Source organism: Pelodiscus sinensis, chromosome 4 (assembly GCF_049634645.1).
Source record: "Pelodiscus sinensis isolate JC-2024 chromosome 4, ASM4963464v1, whole genome shotgun sequence".
NCBI classification, from domain to species: domain Eukaryota; kingdom Metazoa; phylum Chordata; order Testudines; family Trionychidae; genus Pelodiscus; species Pelodiscus sinensis.
The window spans coordinates 84,898,317-84,920,395 of NC_134714.1; the positions used below are offsets into that span (position 1 = coordinate 84,898,317).

Here is a 22,079-nt window from a genome sequence, read left to right on the forward strand (position 1 = left end):
GGTGCTATTTGGAGAAGCTTGCACAGTGTATGTCTAACTATATTTAGCTATAGTCAGACATCTGTGACATTTATTCACAAACTAAAAATAAAATATGCCACTGTCAAAGGATCAACTTCTATTATATTTTTCATAGAAGCCCCTTGGGATCTGCCATTGAAATGTTCTACTTTGGAATCTCCTAGGTGGAGTAAAAGGCTTTTCACTTTGCGTTGTGGTGGGGGAGTTTAATTTGTTAGTATAAAGCAATGTTTCTCAACCAGTGGTATGAGTACCCTTAAGGGTACTCGAGAGAAGTCTGGGGGGGTACGTCAACGCAACTGAAATTTGGAGAAAACTGAATTTTTGTTTTACGTTTTACAGCAGACTGTTCTTTTTGTACTTTCTACACCCAAAAATTTCATTGCCCACCTGGCTACGATGAAGTTGTTTAAACAAACGTGTTGCAATGGTAGAAAAAAAAATCGTGTGTCTGAAAACTGTAGGTACTGGGGGTACTTATAATTGTTTTTAAAGTGGTACTTTATAAAAACAAGGTTGAGAAACACTGGTATAAAGCGTTAAAATAGAGGTCTACATTTGTGTTGTGTCCCAAAATCTGTATGTGTGTGTCAAGGAAAAGGAGGGAGTGCCCAGCATTTTCAGTTTTCTCACCACCATAATATTTAGGATCTTGATTCATGGAAATTTGAGTTGACTAAAAAATAAGTTTTGACCGTGCTTGGTGCCAGAGCCTAGTGAAGCCTCTTCAAAAAGCAGTGAGTCTCACCAGGGAGCTCATGTAGCAATGTGGGCTGCTGCAAAGACGCCTATGGCATTTTGTGCAGCTCAGTGGTTTTCAAATTTGAGAATTTTGTTGAGAGAGAGCAGATACCTGATTGCTTTAAAAGCTAATTGTTAAAGGCATAAAGAGCAGCTTTTTGATCCCTATTACCCTCCCCACAACAGTGGAAGCAAAAAGCCAGAAGCAATGACAAATCCTACTTTCCCAATTTTGTTTTTTGTTTTGTTTTTGTACTTTTAGGAAGGCAGACAGAATGACACCTGAGAACCAATCAAAAGACAAGATGCATGCGAGGGTGCATGAGCATCATCTGGAAGAAAATGCACAGTCAACTTGGAAGAGGAAACGAGACCATGAAGAACTGGAGAATGAGCCACAAGCAAAAAGATTGTTTCTGAGGAAAGCAGCCAAACCCCCAGGGAAAATTGGTAATGTTCCCTCAGATTCTCACTCTTTCTGCCAATCAGGACTTCAGAGAATGAAGGGCGTAAACCAGACTTTCAGATAGCTGAGGTGGGGAGGTGTCAGGGAACTAGCAGCCTGTTCAGACAAGACTTTTTTGAACTGAGTTATGTTTCTAAGCGAGGGGTGGAGATATGTGGGGACATTATTTTCAGCTATCTGTTTGGAAACTACTGTTTGTGTGTGTGTGCATGTGCATGCATGTGTGCATATGCAGCATTTTATAAGTCATTGCTTTTATAAATACATTAAAAGCAAGAGGAAGACCAAGGACAGGGTAGGCCCACTGCTCAGTGAGGAGGGAGAAACAGTAACAGGAAACTTGGAAATGGCGGAGATGCTCAATGACTTCTTTGTTTCGGTCTTCACCGAGAAGTCTGGAGGTGTGCCTAACGTAGTGAATACAAGCAGAGAGAGGGTAAGTTTAGAAGATAGGATACCCAAAGAACAAGTTAAAAATCACTTAGGAAAGTTAGATGTCAGCAAGTCACCAGGTCCTGATGAAATGCATCCCAGGATACTCAAGGAGCTGATAGAGGAGGTATCTGAGCCTTTAGCTATGATCTTTGAAAAATCATGGAAGACAGGGGAGATTCCAGAAGACTGGAAAAGGGCAAATATTGTGCCCATCTATAAAAAGGGGAATAAGAACAACCCAGGAAACTACAGACCGGTCAGTTTAACGTCTGTCCCAGGGAAGATAATGGAGCAGGTAATTAAGGAAATCATATGCAAACACTTGGAAGGTAATAAAGTGATAGGGAATAGCCAGCATGGGTTTGTGAAGAACAAGTCATGCCAAACTAATCTGATAGCTTTCTTTGATAGGATAACGAGCCTTGCGGTGGATGTCATATACCTAGACTTTAGTAAGGCATTTGATACGGTCTCGCATTATATTCTTATTGATAAACTAGGCAAATATAACTTAGATAGGGCCACGATAAGGTGGGTGCATAATTGGCTGGATAACCGTAGTCAGAGAGTTGTTGTTAATGGTGCTAAATCCTGCTGGAAAGGGATAACAAGTGGAGTTCCGCAAGGGTCTGTTTTGGGACCCGTACTGTTCAATATCTTCATCAATGATGTAGATATTGGGATAGAGAGTATGCTTATTAAGTTTGCAGATGATACCAAACTGGGTGGGGTTGCAGCTTCTTTGGAGGATAGGGACATAATTCAAAATGACCTTAGCAAGTTAGAGAAATGGTCAGAGGTAAACAGGATGAAGTTTAATAAAGAGAAATGCAAAGTGCTCCACTTAGGAAGGAACAATCAGTTCCATACATACAAGATGGGAAGCGACTGTCTAGGAAGGAGCATGGCGGAAAGGGATCTAGGGGTCATAGCGGACCACAAGTTGAATATGAGTCAACAGTGTGATGCTGTTGCAAAAAAAGCAAATATGATTCTAGGTTGTATCAACAGGTGTGTTGTAAGCAAAACTCGTGAAGTCATTCTGCTGCTCTACTCTGCACTAGTTAGGCCTCAGCTGGAGTACTGTGTCCAGTTCTGGGCACCACATTTCAAGAAAGATGTGGAGAAATTGGAAAGGGTACAGAGAAGAGCGACAAGAATGATTAAAGGTCTAGAGAACATGACCTATGAAGCCAGGCTTCATGAACTGGGCTTGTTTAGTTTGGAAAAAAGAAGATTAAGGGGGGACATGATAGCGGTTTTCAAATATCTAAAAGGGTGTCACAAGGAGGAAGGAGAAAATTTGTTCCTCTTGGTTTCTGAGGACAGGACAACGAGTAATGGCCTTAAAGTGCAGCAAAGGAGGTTTAGCTTGGACATTAGGAAAAAATTCCTAACTGTCAGGGTGGTCAAATATTGGAATAAATTGCCAAGGGAGGTGGTGGAATCTCCCTTTCTGGAGATATTTAAGAACAGGTTAGATAGACATCTGTCAGGGATGGTGTAGACGGAGCTTGGTCCTGCCTTGAGGGCCGGGGGCTGGACTCGATGACCTCTCGAGGTCCCTTCCAGTCCTATGATTCTATGATTATCTCTCCTAAAACTGGGTTCAGCAGTGTGTACAGGGTGTCCCCACCATAAGTTACTCTGGTATACATCCGTTGACGCTTGTAGGAACTAGTATGTTATAAGTCCTCCCATTCCCCGCTCTTAAGTCACGCAAAAAAAAAAAAAAATGTGCAAATGGAAGTCAGCCATGAGGAAAAAAATTCCCTGGTTTGTTTCACTTTAAGTCCAATTTTTTTTAATGTATCTTGGACTTGTAGCAAGGATGGCCTGTACATCACTACTCGGTGAGCACTGATTAAGTTTTATGGAATTTCTGAAATTCTACTTCATTTCTGCAGTAGGACAGATCAATACTGTCCTGATAACGTGACATTATATAATTCTTCATGCTGTTCCCTAATCAGAAGGTCAGTATTGCACATATGCAGTCAAAACCAGCATTTCCATCTGGAGATCATGCTGTGTCCACTAGCAAGATGCTGCATAGAAGTTAGAGCTGGTGGGCTGCTCTAGGTAGATGGTAGCTATTTCTGTTCATTTTCTGCAACATTGTGTCCATATTTAGACAGACCAGGGCTAGTTCCATTCTGCTATACTCAGTGAATTCTACCAGACTTGACAGTATGCTGATGAGTCCTTTCTCCTTTGTTTGTTTTTTTCCTCAATATGTAACTTTGGGTAAGAAATGTTTCAGTTTTTCTCTTTGAAGGGGGAGATGGGTAAGCATTAGACCTGGTCTTTGCTACACAATTAGGTTGGCAACTTATGTTGAATTAACTAGGCTAGTGTAAACAATATAGCCTTATCCTTCTGATTTAAGTGCTGTAGTACACTGAGGGTGTGTCTAGACTACAGGGTTTTTTAGAAAAAACTTCCCCTGCGTCTAGACTGCTGCTGCGTTCTTTCGAAAGTAAATCGAAAGAAGGCAGCATTTTTTTCGACCGCGGAAAACCTCGTTTTATGAGGAAGAATGCCTTTTTTTGAAAGTGCGTTTTCAAAAAAAAGCGCTATGTAATGAAAACTGTGCTTTTTCGAAAGAGAGCATCCAGACTGACTGGGTGCTCTCTTTCTAAAAAGTGGCTTGCTTTTTCGAAAGTACTGGTTGTAGTCTAGATGCTCTTTTTCAAAAGAGGCTTGCAGTCTAGTTGCCTGATATAATAACCTCAGCCCCAGTGTGGGGGCTGGGAGCCCAGTAGGCAGGGCGGCTGGAGTGGTAAGATCTTGCTTAGTTGGTTAACTGGGATTTTACATCCCTAGCCTCCACCTAGACCACGCTTCAGACTTAACTCACTACTTTTGTTGCCATGCTTAAAAAAGAAAAGTGAGAATTTTCTTACAGGGCGAGTACAGTTATGTGGGATTTCCTTATTCCTAAACTCAAAAATGCGTGAAGATCAGATTTACAGTATTAAAAAATATATCTACTTCCTGACAGTACTCAAGTCTGGAAAAGTGCCTCTCCTTATTTCAGGCAGTGAAAGTTTCTGAGAGTTAAGAATCTGTAAAAATGGGAGATTAGAATGGAAATACTCTTAAATCCAGTGACAGCAAGTATGAGAGCCACCTGCTGGAATCATGCATGAATGTGGTTGGGTGTATTGACTTCTTGATTTCCAGGCCTCATGTTGTATAAAGTAAGGATATTTTTTTATTGTATGTAATACTCTTGTTTGTTTCTTCTCATCCTGTTTTGTATCATATAGGGATGCAGGAGTCTTACAAAAATCTTATTTTAATGTTTCTTAAGAGATTCATTTGTTCTTCTGTTTCCTCATGTGCCATCTGGATCTGCTGGGAAGATATAGTCTGTTGTTGTGGGGATGATTAGGTCACACGCGTGGGATTGATGAGACACTCTTTTTACACAGATGTCCCTGATAATAAAACCAGAAGTGCTAGCAAAATACAGAAAACATGCTATGTTTGTCAGCAGAATTCTCCCTGAACAGAAGGGTGTCAGGCGCCAATGGGTCTTTTATCAAAAACAAAACACGCATAGGCAGGCTGTGTGAACTACAGCACAAGCAGGTGGAATATTCTTATTTGGGTGCAGGAGAAAAATGGCTAGGAATTCACAATTTGGGAATTTTCTGTTGAAACAGTTAAATTTCTCTCGTTTATCTGCTGATACCAGGTCTGATTTCTTCTTGCTGCTATGGTTGAGGTGCTGATTCCAGGAGTTAATCTCTCCCATTATCCCACATCTCAGGACTTGTTTTCAGGCTCCATATGTCCCTGCCATATCAGGGATCCAAGCCACTTCCTGTAAACTCACTTAGAGCCCTCTCCTTTCCTTTGCTCTGGGATGAATCTTTAACCAGGAGACACATATTACGAGGGAACCAGTCATGCAACGTTTTGTTGGGTTGTAGTATGCATTGTGCTTTGCATGAGACTGCTGCCCCATACACTCATAGGAACTGTTTGAGGTCCTTTCTCTTGTGGCTAGAGACCACTTCTGGATTCAGCACCAAATACACCCATCCTCACCAGTACTGCTTAGTGAATGAGCATGACGTGCACTGGCTTATCTGTCAGTAAGTTTCCCTGTTTTACTATCTGGCAGGCTGGGCTGAAGGTGGTTCCTTGTTCAGAAACACAGGGGTGCACTTCCATCAGATGGAGAGGCAGTGCAGCATCATCCACTACATCTACCAGAACATGCTGGGTGGCTCTATCCGAGCACAGCTCAGGCAGGTGAGGGTCTCTGTTTATCAGTCCACAGGACAGCTGAACTCCCCACACAGTTTCTCTTCAAAATATTATAACAAAAGCTTGAACACACATGAGGGAGCTTAAAAGGCCCAGCGGTCCACTCCAACCCCAGGCTCATGGTTTACATGCTTTTACAATGACTAAAATTCTTGGTCTGATTTACTATCACATTTCTCTCCTTAGTTGATACAAAATGCAACTGCTGAAATAATGTTCCTTGTACATCAGTAACACATCAGCCCCTACCTTTGAATCCCTCTACTAATTCTCTGCTCCCTACTTCATTGTTGTCCCACTGAAGTGTCTCACCAATCCCCAACCCATCCTCTCTCCCCCTAAGTGTATAACCTGAAGAAACTTCATCATCAAAGGTAAGCTTGTTTTAGCAGTTGATGCCCTGAACAATAAACTTATCAGATGTAGTCCCATGTCATGTTGTCTTCACCTGCTCCACTCTGCTAATAATGCCAGCCTCGATGTTCATTTGTCAACTTCTCTCATGGCCACCTCTACACCTTTTTCCAAGTTTTGGGTAATGCCTTCCCTGAACAGGGTTCCAAGCCATAATTCTCCCCTCATTCAGTCCTTCCTTAAGCATTAACTTTTTCTGCAATGTCCACAAGGTATGAATCCAACCAGGATAGGTTTATTTTCTAGGTCATTGATGTATTATCTACATTTTTGATTTATAAATTCATCCAGTCTGTACCTTGCTTTTAGCTAAGTAACCACATGATTTTGTCACTGTCTTGCCTTCTCCGCTCAGCCCCATGTCTGCTAGCCTTTTGTCTTATTGTGTCTTATTTGTGTAAGCACATTGGAAGGAGGACAGTGTTTTTATGTTTTTGAATGGAGTATAATATTTCTGGGTGTTGAGTAGTTACACAACAGAAGGAAATGGGGTTTTTGGCATCTGTTCTTGTAAGGAAAGTATCTCCAGGTGCTATGTTAATGAAATAATATCAGGTATCCTCCCCTTTTAGCTAGCCCAGAGGTCTAAGCTCCTCTTACATCATCCAGAGAGTGTTTTCTTCCACATTTTTGTCACTGGTGGTTTGAGTATTTGTGTTTTGGGTACATTTGTTTGGAGTGGCTTGTCTTCCCTGGGGCTTTGTGCTCCCACCCATTACCCAGCTAACTTCAGAGAAGGGAGCAAACTTCAGAGAAGGGAGCAGCATCTTGATGTGAACACACTAATATGGGGTAACTATTCACCCTGTTTGAAGGAAAGGGGCCAAGGCCCATACAGAGCAGGAAAAAAAATCTGCACTACCGTTTCATTGTCAGATTGACCTGTGTTTATGGAGCAAGATGGGGGAGACAGCAACCCTCTAGATCTCCCCATGTGGCTGGAAACTCCATTGTGTGTGTAAATGAAGAAAGCTGGGCTGAATGCCTCCCTCATATTCTGGCATTAGCCTTGCTTTGCTAATTCCTTGGGAAGTGCATGGGACGGGAGGGGCTCATAAAGACTGTGAGTGGTTCTGGAGAGATTCAGAGACCTATTTCCAGCTCTACAGAGATCTCAATCTCTCATTTTCTTTGTAACAGTGTCTCCAGCTGCCCTTCGTGCGTTCTCTCTCATCATACCGCCTCTTCCGAACAGCAAGTCCCTTTGACAGGCGAGTGACATGTCTGGAGTGGCATCCAGCTCATCCCAGCACCGTGGCTGTGGGTTCCAAAGGTGGAGATATAATTCTCTGGGACTATGAAGTACTGAATAAAACCTGTTTCATAAAAGGAGTAAGTCACTAAGTATGTGAGGTGGGCAGGAAGGTAGGACTAAAATAGCCCTGGGTATGTCTACACTGCCACCCTAGGTTGAACTAGGATCGCTAATGTAGGCATTCAAACTTTCAAATGAAGCCCGGGATTTAAATATCCTGGGCTTTATTTGCATGTTCCCGGGTGCTGCCATTTTTAAATACCCCGTAGTTCGAACTACCTGCCCGCAGCTACACGCGACACGGACTAGGTAGTTCGAATTAAAGTTCCTAATTCGAACTACCTAGTCCATGCCGGGAACATGCAAATAAAGCCCGGGATATTTAAATCCCGGTCTTCATTTGCAAGTTCGAATGCCTACATTAGCCACTCTAGTTTGAATTAGGGTGGCAGTGTAGACACACCCTTTGATTGCTTCACCTCGTTATTGAGTTGCATTGTCAGAACTATGAGGGGTCCAAGACTGGAATAGCAGCAGATAGTATTCTTATCTGAAAAGACTGAGATGCAGTGGTGAATCAATATGTGAAGCCCAGGAATAGGAGAGTGGGGATTGCAGGTCAACAATAAGGTGTGTGTGTAGAATTTATGGTGAAATTTCTTCAGGCCAGGCATTTGGGAGGGAGGGTGAGTGGGGGATTGGTGAGACACTTCAGTAGGATAACAGTTAAGAAAGGAAATCTGTAAGAAGCGTGCAGAGAGGGTTCATTTATTCTAGGCTTGACTCTCCCCCTCTTCACCTTCTCATTTTGCCTCACATGAGGGAGCACCTTTTTGAGTGGAAAGAAGGAAATTCATTTCAGGTGAAGAAGTGGAGTGAATGACTCCCTGTGAGTTTGAATGGTTTGCATGCCCATCCCATTCCATGTATACACTAATTCCAGTCCCAAGTATATGTGGGCTCGTAGTTTTCACATCAACACTTGTCTCTTAAACTTAATTCATGAATATAGATTGGGAGGAGGAGGATCATCCTCTGAAGATTTCTAGGTCCCATTCCTGGTTGCCTTGTTTTCTTTTTGGTGTTGTATGGTGATGTCCAGCCAGGGATCACATGCCCTGGAACTTCAGGAGCAGAAATCTTCTCTCTGATGAGGTTATCTACTCTGCCAGGATGAGACTTGTAGAGATGAAAGTTTCTGTAGTCTCTCGGGAGCCAAGGCTTGTGTCATTGTTGCTGTTAGGGACACAGTGATTGTGAATTTGTAGAAGGGACTTTCCTGCTTTCCCATCATTTAGTGATTTTTTTTTTCTCTTTTGTTCATCCCCTTCATTGTAGATGGGAGCTGGAGGGGCCATCACAGGAATGAAGTTTAACCCTTTTAATCCTAGTCAGCTGTACACATCGTCACTTGCTGGTACTACCACCCTACAGGATTTTACTGGCAATACACTCCGGGTCTTCACCAGCACCAAGGACTGGGAGTAAGAAACATGGCAATTTTCTGGGCCTTTGCCTCCTGCTGTCACTGGTAGCACAGGGAGAGGGAGCGTCACTTATTTCTGAAATGTGAGAGCTGGACTCTCTGTTCCCCTCCACATCCACCTCCTGTCAGTTCCAGAATCTACCTTTCAAAAGCCTGCCTCTCCTCTTGTTTTTCCTATTCGGTCTGTAGAGGGAAGGGAAAGAAATCCATTTCCCCTAAAGGAGGGTTCTCCTTTGAGTGGCTTTGAGTGGCGTCCCTGTGGGTGCTCCACTCAGGTCTCTGTGCATCCTCATGCCGCGACCTGAGTGGAGCACCCACAGGGACACATCTCGAAGAACCATCATTACTGCACAGGATGAGTAACTTCTTCACTCTTTTTCCACTCTTATGCCTTCCTGGCTTTTTAAGGGCACCAGTAGAATGCCTCAGTTTTGTGCCTTTACATGGCTCTGTGTCATGGTGATCTTCTAATTACCAGTGTTGTTCCCACTTGCCACAGAGGCTCTGTAGAGCATCTGAGGAGTTCCTGCAGTACTTCTGCAAGCCCTATTGGCTTGGGAAGTCAGAGGAAAGTCCTAGGAATGACCCAGTAGTATCAGCATGCCAGTTCCACTTTGCCCTCTTTGTTTTCTTTCCTTGCCTGCCTCCTGCCAGTAGCATGTTTCCTAGCTAGTTTTCAAATGTCTACTGTAGCTGCAGTCATTGAGGAAAGATGAAACCAAACTCCAGAGGCCCATTGGGATAGTTTGGTGCTGCCATGTTGAAGATCCGGGTTTAGTGTTCAAGTGACTCCCTGGATCAGCAGAGGCTGGAAGGGTTATAGAAAAGACATGCTCTAACTTTGGGGTTAGAGAGCCTCACATCCTCCACTAATATTTCCTATTGATCAAGATGAAGATGACTAGGTCTTAAGGGGAGATCTATTCAGTTTCCATTGGATTTTAGGTAGGTCGTGCTCTATGGAAGGGGCTTCTCAAAAGTCAATAATGAAGATGAGGCCTTGGTACAAAGTGACTGTGAGCAGCAAGGGAAGTGTACTGGCTATCAGAGAGGGTTTTGTGTCTCCCATTTAGCTCCATCTTTTTTTCTTTCTGTTGTGTGAAGATCCCACTTGTTTTCTCAGTAGATACAGGCTGGGGATGATTCCTGGAACAAGACTCCTCTGCCTCTCTTGCCACACAATCAGTTGTGGGGATTTTCCCCTGTACAGCTCTCAACTTGCCTGCTGGCACCTTGGGAAAGACCAGACGTGACACATTGGAAGCCCCTGCAGACGATCCTATAGAAAGAAAGTGATTCAGAGTTTGTTTGGTGTTTCTTATATTTCTGCATGAAGTGTTGCTTGTGTTCTTGCCCTCCCAGGTTTAGGAATGGATTACCACAGGCATATCCTGTAGTCTGAGCTGGAGACAATTGTGCTGCTGGAGGGGACTTTGGTTTGTTTGAGAAAACAGTCAGTAGAACCTGCAAACCCCCAACGTTTTTATTCTCAGTTTAGTAACAGACTAGATAAAAGATAACTCTTTATGCCACTCTTCTTGGGAAACAAGATTCTGTGACCTTGGTGTATCTCAGCTATGGAGAGAGGGCTTCATTTCCAGGTGGTCAGCATTCTTCCTGTCCCTTCCTTCCCCAGTAACATTGGTGCCCCTTCCCTTTGTCTGTGTGTTCCAGAAAGGGCCAGGAGACTCTCTTGGAGGCATGAAGTTCAGCCCGTTTGAGGCAGTGAAGCTTTATGTGGCCTCAGGGGATGGCACCCTTAGTCTGCAGCATCTGGAAGGCAAAGCGGCGCAGGTGATCTCCCGCACTCCAGGCTGTGGCCATGAGTACCATGATGTTTGGTGAGGAGGAGTAGGCTGGGTTGTGCCTCTACTCCATACTATTTACATTGTAGTCCCTCTTCTTCTCTTTGATGTCAACTTCCTTTGCTAGGGCTAGGACAGACGCTTACCATTTGTTGGGGCTGTCAGAGGATCCAGTGACGTGTGACACTGGGGCATGTGGGCCCACTCCAAGAGTTTGGCATGCTCAGGACAGTTAGACTTCTGCTGTTCCAGTGCATGATGGGTAATATAGTTTTTGGCATCTTAGGACAGCAGCAGCACTTGGAGTGTACTTTTCCTTTTAAAGGTGCAGTTAAGGAGAATATCAGGGTTGCTAGACAGGCCAGTGTTCTCCTTTCTGCCACGAGCTGGGCTAAGAGGAGTATAGAGCAGCTTAGCCTAAACCAAATAACATTTCTGCAGAAACCTACATAACCCTATTGTGGTAACTCTGTATCTCTTTGGAGATGGGGGTTGGGTTTTCAGGCTTGCCACCCTGACTACAGGGTTTTGAATACTAGTGTGAACATCCCCTGCAGGTCGAAGCTTGGCAAAGAAGTCCCTGGATGTCAGAGAATTCACCTCTCTGCCCTCTCAGTATCAGGCATGTTAAATTTCAGTTAATCAGCCCGTGGCTCTTACTGTGTTTAAAAGGCAGAGCGCAGCCGGGAACCAGGGCGAGTGAGGACTCAAGCAGACCCCACTCACGCTGGGTCCTGACTGCTGCACCCTTGCCTTTTAAATGTAGTAAGATCCCCGCAGGGCTCTTACTACATTTAAAAGGCAGAAGCACAGCAGTCGAGATCCAGTGCACGTGGAGACTGCTTCAGTCCCTGTTTATGCCGTTTCCCCTGCTGTGCGTCTGCCTCCCCAGTCCCTTTGCAGAGAAGGTGCTGAGGGAACCAGCTTTTAAGCTGGCTTTCCCCCAGCACTGGCTCCTGTTCCCCCCCCGCCTTGCTGCCTTTGATACAGAAGCAGTAAGTGGGGGGTGGGAGTGACTAGTTGAGTAGTGACTTGACTACCCGGTATAGTCTTTAGTTGGGGCACAAGGCTCTCAAAAGCCTGTATTTGATTCACTTCCTTGAGAGGTATATTGCGGGAGCTTTAGACCAGAAATTTTCCAGTCCAAAGTCTGTGGCTGCAGCTTCTTCATCCCTTTGTGGGGAAAGCTCATTTTAAATCATTTTCTGCACATTGTCAATATCTCAGGTGGGGTCCTGGTCTTTCCCAAGGTGTCTATACAGATACCAAGTGGCCATTCAGCCTCAGTTATGTCCTACACCCCAGCATGTTCTGCTATCTAAAGCTTACTTGACAAATAACTTGGAAGGGATGCCACATCAGTTCCTAATCCAAAGTTCTCTTGGTGGGCTCTGCCCCTGGAGTGATAATTGAAGTCCCATTCTGCCACATGGAAGACCCAGTTCTGAGTCTGTTGCAGTCCCTCTCTGAAGAGAGACAGGGACATGCTATACTCAGGGGTTCTTCTTCTACTACCTGTGTGCAGGATTTGCTGCTGATCTATGGATCTTTTCCTCTAGTTTCTGGTACTGCAGTGTTGATGTGTCTGGAAGCTGCCGGTCTGTGGTGACAGGCGATAATGTGGGTAACGTGGTCCTGCTCAGCACGGGTGGTGAAAAGGTTCGTATGGCTCCTCTCATCTTCTCTACCCCTGTCCTCTTTCCAAGGACCCTGATGGTTGTTTGTTCTTTAGCCATGTTTATCTCTGCTCCGATGGCCTTCTGCAGAATAGGAGCAGGTCCCTAGAAAGAGAAACATGCATTCTGAACCTTAAGGAGTGTGAGTCTATCCTGTATTTACCAGATGGTGCTCGTTGCCCATCTGCAGTGCACTAGAAGCTGTCTGTCTTTTCTCCCAAGATGGGAGCACACCCGTAATCACCCAGAGTGATTCCAAGTTAAGGGTGGCATGATTGAATTTGCCTGCACTCAGAGTGTCTGATTACTCAGGAGAGCAGCAGCTGTGACCTCCTGAAGGTGTCAGTTCCCTCTTGCAATGGACAGACTCCAGAAATCCTCTGGAAAAATGGGAGTGTCACAGGGGTATGATGTGACAGAACGTCACGTCCCTCCCAAGGCTAGTCACAAACTTGATCACAGGCGAGGTGAAGAACAGAAACTGTGCCATTTCCATCCTGACCAAGGGGGCAGAATATTAACACCAGGACCAGAAACAGATAAGTAAACTGCCTAAGAGTGAGTGGGCCTGGAACCTCTTAAAAAGTGTGTCCTGCCAATCAAACGTCACCTTTTTGCTCCTGTTTTATTATCAGTTCTAAGTCATCATGTCTGTTGCCGTCAGGGTGAGAACTCTGGATACTTTCCACACCAGGTGCGATAGGCAGGACGATCATGTTAATCAGAAGGCCAAGTGACTTGCTGGGTCACTCCAAGTACTTGAGTTCATAACTTTGCCCTTACCTCAGGGCATATTTATTAATACTCGGAAGATGCAAAAATGTTGAAAATAATAATACTAAATTCAATGTAACGGAGATCTTTTCTACCTTCTGCATTTGAGAAGGACATAACCTTTCCCATGAGGTAAACAATTCCTGGCTATTATGGGGAAACCCATATTGGGCTTTTCTGACCTCTGGTCTCTTTAGTCTGTTTCTCTTGCCCAACAGGCAAGAAGCCTCATACCTGACTTCCTCATAGCTGTTTGCTCCTAGCTATATGACCTGCAATTGCAGGTCTCAGTTTTAATGGCCGCAAGAACTGTAAGAGTTGCCCTGTGTTTATGCCCTTAAAGGCTGGTGCCTTATGTGCCTAATACATTTCTTGGGAATAGATTCATCTCCAACTCCACCCCCAGTAATGCCCCACAGTGAAAACCTTTGTGTGGTTAAATGGATATAGGGAACAGGAGAAGGAATTGGGCCTTAGGAACTATCTCAAAGAGAGAGGTGTTTAAGAACACAAGAACAGCCATACTAGGTCAGACCAATGGTCCATCTAACCCAATATCCTCTCTTCTGACATGAGCCAATGCCAGTTGCTTTAGGGTGAATGAACAGAACAGAGAATCATTAAGTAATCCATTCCATGTTGCCCATTCCCAGCTGCTGGCAAACAGAGGCTAGGAATACTTCAGAGCATTATCTTACCCCCGTGTCCATCCTGACTAATAGCAATCGATAGATCTATCCTCCATGAACTTATCTAGTTCTTTTTGAACCCTGATATAGTCTTGGCTTTCACAACATGCCCTGGCAAAGGATTTTGTGAAGACCCAAAACCATAACAGGGTTCCCCTTCCACAAGTTGACTGTGTGTTGTGTGAAGAAATACTTTCTTTTGTTTGTTTTAAACATGTTGCCTATTTATTTCATTGGGTGACCTGTAGTTCTTGTGTTAGGAGGAGTAAATATCGTTCTTATTTACTTTCTCCACATCCATCATTAGTCATCTCTTTTTCAAGCTGAACAGTCCCAGTTTTATTAATTTATCTTCATATGTAAGTTATTTCATATCTTAATAGTTTTTGTTACCCTTTCTGTGCCTTTTCCTATTCCAATTCTTATATCTTTTTTGAGATGGGGTGACCAGATTTGCACACACTGTTCAAGATGTGGGTATACCATGGATTTATATAGAGTCAATATATTTTCTGTTTTATAATTTATCCCTTTCATAATGATTCCCAACATTTTGCTAGCTTTTCTGACTGCTGCTGCACATTGAATGCATGTTTTCAGAGAACTATCCACAATGACTCCCAAGTTCTTTTTTGAGTTGCAACAGCTAATTTAGTCCCCATCATTTTATATGTATAATTGGGATTATGTTTTCCAGTGTTCATTACTTCTCCCATTTTGTTGGCCAGTCACCCAGTTTTGTGAGATCCCTTTGTAATTCTTTGCAGTCTGAAAAGAGCTGTTTTAATGTAACTATCTGGAGTAGTTTTGTATCATCTGCATATTTTGCCACCTCACTGCATATCCCTTCCCTGGATAATGTATGATTATACTGAGCAGCATTGCTCCCATGCAGCCCCTGGGTGGCGCACTGCTGTTTACCTCTCTCCATTTTAAAAACTGACAATTTATTCCTACCCTTTGTTTTCTATCTTTTAACTAGTTACTGATCTATGAGAAGACCTTCTCTGAAAACATCCACTCAGTGTGCAGTAGCAGTCAAAAAAGCAAATAGAATGCTAGGAATCAATAAAAAAGGGATAGAGAATAAGGTAGAAAATATATTCTTGCCTCTATATAAAACCATGGTACTCCCACATCATGAATACTGTGTACAGATGTGATTGCCTCATCTCAAAAAAGATATTGGCATTGGAAAAGGTTCAGAAAAGGGCAACAAAAATTAGGGGTTTGGAATAGGTTCCATATGAAGAGAGATTAAAAAGACTTGTACTTTTCAGTTTAGAAAAGAGGAGACTAAAGGGAGATATGATAGAAGTCTATAAAACCATGTCTGGTGTGGAAAAAATGAATAAGGAAAAGTAATTTACTTATTCCCACAATATAAGAACTAGGGGTCACCAAATGAAATGAATAGGTAGCAGTTTTAAAACAAACGAAAGGAAGTTTCTCTTCACTCAGGGCACAGTCAACCTCTGGAACTCCTTGCTAGAGGATGTGGTGAAGGCTAGGATTTTAACAGGGTTCAAAAAAGAATTAGATTGATTCATGGAGGTTAGGTCCATCAATGGCTATTAGCCAGGATGGGTAAGAATATTGTCCCTAGCCTCTGTTTGTCTTGAAATGGATGACAGGGAGGGATCACGTGAGTATTACCTGTTGTTTTCCCTCCCTCTGGGGCATCTGGTATTGGCCACTGTCGGCAGACAGGATACTGGGCTAGATTTACCATTAGTCTGACCCAGTATGGCCATTCTTATGTTCCCTCTTATCCCATGACAGTTTACTTAAGAGTCTTGGGTGAGGGACCTTGTCAAAGCTTTCTGAAGTTTGGGGTGATTCAGAAACTGCAAATGCAGCCTCATACAGGTGAGCATTGGCTCTGTGGTATGGTGTTTGCAGTGCTGGCTGTAACCAGATTACACCTGCGCTATGCTCTATAGTAGTGATGGGCAACCCAGAGTAGTGAGTGGGCCGCATGAGTGGCCCTCCTTCATCTCAGTGGGCCACAAGATTATCCTAACCACGATGGTCTCTCGGGATAAGATAGTTTTGCTAACTGCTTGCGTACGTAGTATGTGCTGATTGAACCATAGCAATGCTTTGATTGGATGTAGAGGGAGCGCATGGCATTCAGTCAATGTTGTGTGCACTCGGCATACACCTCACTTCATGTGCCTTTGCTTTATGTGCATATCACTTCAGTAATACTGGTAGGAAAAAATGACACGAACGGAAAGTAGCAGAATCCAATGCATGGGTAACAGTAAACAAAATGTCTTGTAGACCACATATAGAACTCTGATGGTCTGTGCGTCACAGGTTGCCCACCACTGCTCTAGGGTCAAGGCTTGCAGTGCTAACTAGCACTGCTGCTTCCCGAAAACCTTTGGTAAATGGGGTGGCATGTTATGCAAGATAAGGAGTGCTCAGAGCTCCACTGTCTAGGCTGAAGCTGTCTGTTCCAGAGGCTATCTGTACCAGAGCCGTGTTGGAAAGTTCTTCATCTGGCTTGTCTTGCAACTCCTTGCTGTGTTGCTGTCACACAAACCTCACCACCTGTTTCCTTCACTGCAGATTTGGAAACTGAAATTACACAAGAAGAAAGTGACTCACGTGGAGTTTAACTCTCGCTGTGATTGGCTCTTGGCTACAGCTTCTGTGGACCAGACAGTCAAAATCTGGGACCTGAGAAACATCAAAGACAAGTCAAGTTTCCTTCATATGCTGCCTCATGACAAACCTGTGAATGCTGGTAGGTCAGTGAGGTAGGGCTCTCTCTTTCTGCTCACTTATCTACCCATTTAGTCTTTGTTTCTTTCTGTCTTTTTTGGTCTTTTTGTGACCAGTGACTGAGTCCATCCCCTTGAGTTTTCTGTGCTCCACTTTACCTCCGACAAGTGTTTATCAATCCTGTTTTTCATGTGCTTCAGTGTGTATTTATCAAAAGATGAAATCATTTTGGTGAAAGTTTTGAGTTTGATTAGTTTAAAATTGTTCTGTTTCTAAATTCAAACACTGAAAATAGTAAACTTTATCTGAAAGTCCTATACAAAAGTGGTGTTGTCACTCTTAACACCTTCTCGTTGCATTCTGGCTAATTCAGCCTGATGTGTTGTTGCTGATAGAGGGATAGTTATAGATTCCAAGGTCAAAAGAGACTCTTTTAATCAACTCTGACCTTGTGTCTAACACAAGCCGCACAGCTTCCTAAAATAAATTCCTAGAGCAGAATTTTTAGAAAAACATCCACTTGTGATTTTAAAATTGCCAGTGATGGAGAATCTACCATAACCTTGTAAATTATTCCAGTGGTTATTTAGCCTTAGTGTAAATAATTTTATGCCTTATTCTTAGTCTGAATTTGTCTAGCTTCAACTTCCAGTCAGTGGATTAGATTTATGCCTTTCTCTGCTAGATTATAGAGCCCATTGTCAAATTTCTGTTTCCCATGTAGGTACTTACAGACTGTAATAAAGTCACTGCTTAATCTCTTTAAGATAAACTGATTGAGCTCCTTGAGTAGATCAGTATAAGAGATATTTTCTAATCTTTAATCACGCTTCTGGCTCTTCTCTGTATCCACTCTAAAATAACTTAAACATACTGTCCCTGTTTAATAAAATGTCTGTTCTTAATGGCTCAATACATTGCAGTTTCTGCAGAGCTGCACCTGAGGACTTAAAAGTGAAAACATTGAAGATTGCTGGGGATAGAGTGTGAAATTTGTCTGGGCAGATATTCCTGATCATATTGTGCTGAAGTTCCTTGGGTAAAAATAGGGACAATATTGGAGAGATTTGGTCTAGCAGGGCAGATTTGGTCTAGCAGGGCAGTAGTAGTCAGAATTGCTGTAGGGTTTTTTCCAATTCTTATCTGGCTCCTTTCCCACTCCATGTCTTTTTTTTCCTCATCTGTGTAATGGGGATGATGATATTTCCCTGTCATGCAGGTATTGTAAACTTCATTTTAATATTTGTAAAGATCTTGTTCCTTGGGGCTTGTGGCTTTAACTATTTAGGAAGTTTTAATGGTCTTACAAATTAGGGGCATGTACCATTTACCTTTTCATCTGTGGCCACAGGATTGTGATTTTTCTGTATGCTTTATTATCTTCTTCACAGCTTACTTCAGCCCAACGGATGGTGCTAAGCTCCTGACTACAGACCAGCACAGTGAGATCCGAGTCTATGCATCTTCAGACTGGACTAAACTACAGCATCTGATCCCACATCCACATCGGCAGTTCCAGCACCTTACACCTATCAAGGTGAGGTAGGAAAGTATAGACTGATCTCTCAGCAGATGCCAGCAACAAGTTGGAAAAAGCTTTGGTACAATTTCTTTTCACACTGGCTGTGTCTAGACTGCATCCCTTTTCCGTAAAAGGGATGCAAATTAGACATGTCGCAATTGCAAACGAAGCAGGGATTTAAATCCCCCCCGCTTCATTAGCATAAAATGGCTGCCGCTTTTTTCTGGCTCGGAGCTTTGCCGGAAAAAAGCGCCAGTCTAGACGCGGATCTTTCGGAAAATAAAGCCTTTTCCAAAAGATCCCTTATCCCTCTTAAAATGAGGCATAAGGGATCTTTCGGAAAAGGCTTTATTTTCCGAAAGATCTGCGTCTAGACTGGCGCTTTTTTCTGGCAAAGCTCCGAGCTGGAAAAAAGCGGCAGCCATTTTTATGCTAATGAAGCGGGGGGGGGGGGATTTAAATCCTCGCTTTGTTTGCAATTGTGATATGTCTAATTTGCATCCCTTTTACGGAAAAGGGATGCAGTCTAGACACAGCCACTAAGTGTTAAGACGCTCACACTGCTAGAGTCACAGTTCTTTGTGATTCGTATCAGGTTTTAGCTCTGTTCCTCTGGAGTTGTTTACCATTATCCATCTGCTTTATGTCTAGGCAACATGGCATCCACGTTATGACCTCATTGTGGCTGGACGCTACCCAGACCCTAAGTTTCCAGGATACACAGAGGATGAGTTGCGGACTGTTGATATATTTGATGGAAACACTGGAGAGATGGTGTGCCAGCTCTATGACCCAAATGCATCTGGCATTATCTCGGTGAGATTGGGGACTAGAGTGGAAAGGGCCAATATGCCCTTAACTGTACACAGGATTTGAGAAGCAGGGGGATCATACAATAGGGACAAGACCCAAAATCTCCTAACATAGGCTCATACTCATACTGGGGAAGGCATCTTGGCAAGGTGACGTGCAGAGGACAATTTATATACTGGCTAAGGGAAAGAGTGCCTCAGAGAGGTTGACTGTGACAGATAATGGGACTGAAACTTTTTTGGGGGGAGGAAGAAGGGGAGTTCTTGAGAGTGAATCCAGGGTCAGGCACGTGAAGAGTCCCCTTGATTGCTGCTTCTCCAAATGCTAGCTGGTCCTTTCCAGGCCATGCTCATAGGCGTCACTGTGAAATATTTCCTCTTTGGGACATGTTTGTAACTTCTTAGTCCAGGGGTTTCCAAACTTTTTGACACGGGGACCAGTAGATCCATTCATGAGCTTTCGGAGGACCAGTAACATTCATTTGCATATTCATTAAGCAAATGATGAATATGCAAATAAGTTGTTTCTGGTCCTCCCAAAGCCCCCAGTGTCAGCTTTAGCAAAGCTTTTGATACAGCCACCCACAATATTCTTAACCAGCAAGTTAAGGGAATATGGATTGGATAAATGGACTGTAAGATGGATAGAAAGCTGGCTAGACCAGGGTTTTCCAAACTTTTACTTTAATTGGAACCTGTTTTTTTTCAGTACTGTTTTTTGCAGCCCCAAAATACAAAAGCACATAGTGAAAATTTATTCATTTTTCAATTTTTTTATTTCATTCGCTGCATCCTCCACCCAACCCGGGCCAGGGTTTGGGGGACCCGGTGCTGCACGGGCACTGCGGGAGGCAGGAGCAGGAGCAGATTGGGGGCAGGGTATCTGGCTAGGAGCGAGGGTGCAAGGAGGGGTAGGGTTGCCAGGTGTTCAGTTCTGTACCAGCCAGTCTGGTATTTGACAGTTCTGTCCAGAAACAAATTGAGAAAATACTGGACATAAAAAATGTCCGGTATTTTCTAATTAGGTAAGTAAGTTTTATTATTATTAGGTGTATCAGTTTGTAGTTGCCAACTTCCTGGCTGGTCAACACGCGCTGCGTGAGTGTGTCCACCAGCCAGGCAGTCCGCAACTAATTGAGGGGGGTGGCAAAATGGAATCTCCAAGGCCAGACTCCTTCGTGCTTCACCTGGACCATGCACAGGATGGGCAGCACCCCAGGATCTGCATGCGTCCGGATCAGTTCCACTCCCCACCAGCTGATTCTCTCCTCCCTACTTCCCCTCCGGTCAGCCCCGCTCACCCCGACCCTCTGCCGGCCAGGCGGTTCTCCCCGCTTCTCCTCCTGATCTCCCCCGGCCAGCCCTGCTTCCTCTGGTCGGTTCTCCCCACCCCCCGCATCTTTCCTGGCCAGCCCCACTGCCCCCACCAGCCCTGCTTCCACCAGAAGAACCAGAGTAATCCAATAAAACCCTGCACCACCACATCGTGTACTGAAAAGGGGCTCATTTATTTTCAGAAAGCCAACACCATCTTTGGAATTTTTTATCCGTATTCTCATTCTGGATGGTGAATGTACCAGGTTCTTTCCATTCTGACACACTGTAGTGCCTTTAAACCTCTCTGTCAGCAGTGGGGATATTTAAAGGCACTGCTTTTAAATTTTTATTCAGGATCTGCATGTGCCCTGATCAGTCCCACTCCCCGATTCTCCCCCTGCTCCTCCCCCCCCCAGCCAGCCCCGCCGGCCGATTCTGTCCCGATCTCTCCTGGCAAGCCCTGCCCCTGCCAGCCCTGCTTCCGCTGGCCGGTTCCTCCCCCTACTAGCCCCACTGCTCCCACTCCCTGGCCAGCCCTGCTTCTGCTGGCCAGTTCCTCTCCCCATCTCCTACAGCCAGCCCCACTGCCCCAACCCTGCTTCCCATCTCCAACAGCCCCCTCCGCGGCCACCAATAAGAACTCACCTGGTAACCCTCACTACACCTCTGCCAGGAGCCTGAAACATCTGGCTGCATCTGCCCAACCCGGCCAAGGGCTTGGGAGACCCACTGCTGTACGGGCAGTCCAGGAGCCCGAAACACCCTGGCAGCCACGCTGAGGCCCGGTATTTTTTTCCCGGGCCGTGGCCCATGGTTTGGGAAACGCTGTTTTAGTCTGTTAGCTCTCATGTTGTCTGCTTTCCCAGCCTACTCATCAGCAGCTTCTGAGCAGAGTGATATTCCAGTCCCAGTAGCACACTGAGCTCCCACAGGACTGACTTTCCTGGAAATCAGACTGAAGAGAAAACTGAGTAGAACAGGAAGACTGGGTCTGATTCTCCTCGCATTTCTACCAGTGTTAAACTGGTTATTCCATTGACTTCAGTGGAATTACCCTGATTTACATCAATATAATAGGAGGATCCAGCCTGCTAATTCCCAACATGCAGCAGAGAGGAGTTGCTGGCCAGCCCCTTGATATCTGCAGCTCTTAGCAGCTAAGGATATAAAATCCTGTATAATATGTTGATTGGTTAAACTATAGGTTTAACTGATCAATTGCCTGCTGCACCACAAGCAGAGGGCTACTCTGGCCAGGTCCAGATGTCAAATAACTGGTTACTCCAGTAAGCATGCCAGTGAGGCTATGCTTACTAGGCAACCTGTAAAACCTTTATATCCCTTTTGGCAGTGGTGGTATATGGTCATGCCAGGCAAAGCAGCTGACCTGTGTATAACAGTTCTGTGTTTAGCTGTGGGCCTTTATGCACTAGGGAACGTTTTAGTTCCCAAATTGTTTTATGGTGTTACATAAGCAGTGAGGCTGAGTTTGTCAATATGTTTACATTTGCAGCTCAATAAGTTTAACCCTATGGGAGATACACTGGCCTCTGGTATGGGTAAGTAGGCTACCAACTCTCTTTCATTTTATTATTGAAACAGTTGGAAAGCATGGGGTTCTGGCCCCCAAAAAGGGTTCTCCAGACAGATAT

General features: G+C 44.2%; 1 protein-coding gene across 6 annotated transcripts in view; it reads left to right on the top strand.

The window, feature by feature from the left end:
- The window catches only part of DDB2 (damage specific DNA binding protein 2), a 31,369-nt gene that overhangs the window by 7,232 nt on the left and 2,058 nt on the right, over positions 1-22,079 (top strand). For 5 of the 6 annotated variants that reach the window (XM_075927658.1, XM_025190879.2, XM_075927656.1 and 2 more), the window contains exons 2-10: positions 1,025-1,212; positions 5,799-5,929; positions 7,499-7,690; positions 10,774-10,940; positions 12,464-12,563; positions 16,621-16,798; positions 18,168-18,313; positions 18,950-19,114; positions 21,941-21,986. In XM_075927658.1, coding sequence (XP_075783773.1) covers positions 1,038-1,212; positions 5,799-5,929; positions 7,499-7,690; positions 10,774-10,940; positions 12,464-12,563; positions 16,621-16,798; positions 18,168-18,313; positions 18,950-19,114; positions 21,941-21,986 — 1,300 coding nt within the window. In that variant the 5' untranslated portion in view covers positions 1,025-1,037. Of the gene's footprint in view, positions 1-1,024; positions 1,213-5,798; positions 5,930-7,498; positions 7,691-8,951; positions 9,098-10,773; positions 10,941-12,463; positions 12,564-16,620; positions 16,799-18,167; positions 18,314-18,949; positions 19,115-21,940; positions 21,987-22,079 lie in introns of all 6 variants that reach the window. The other variant, XM_075927657.1, reaches the window with a different exon arrangement.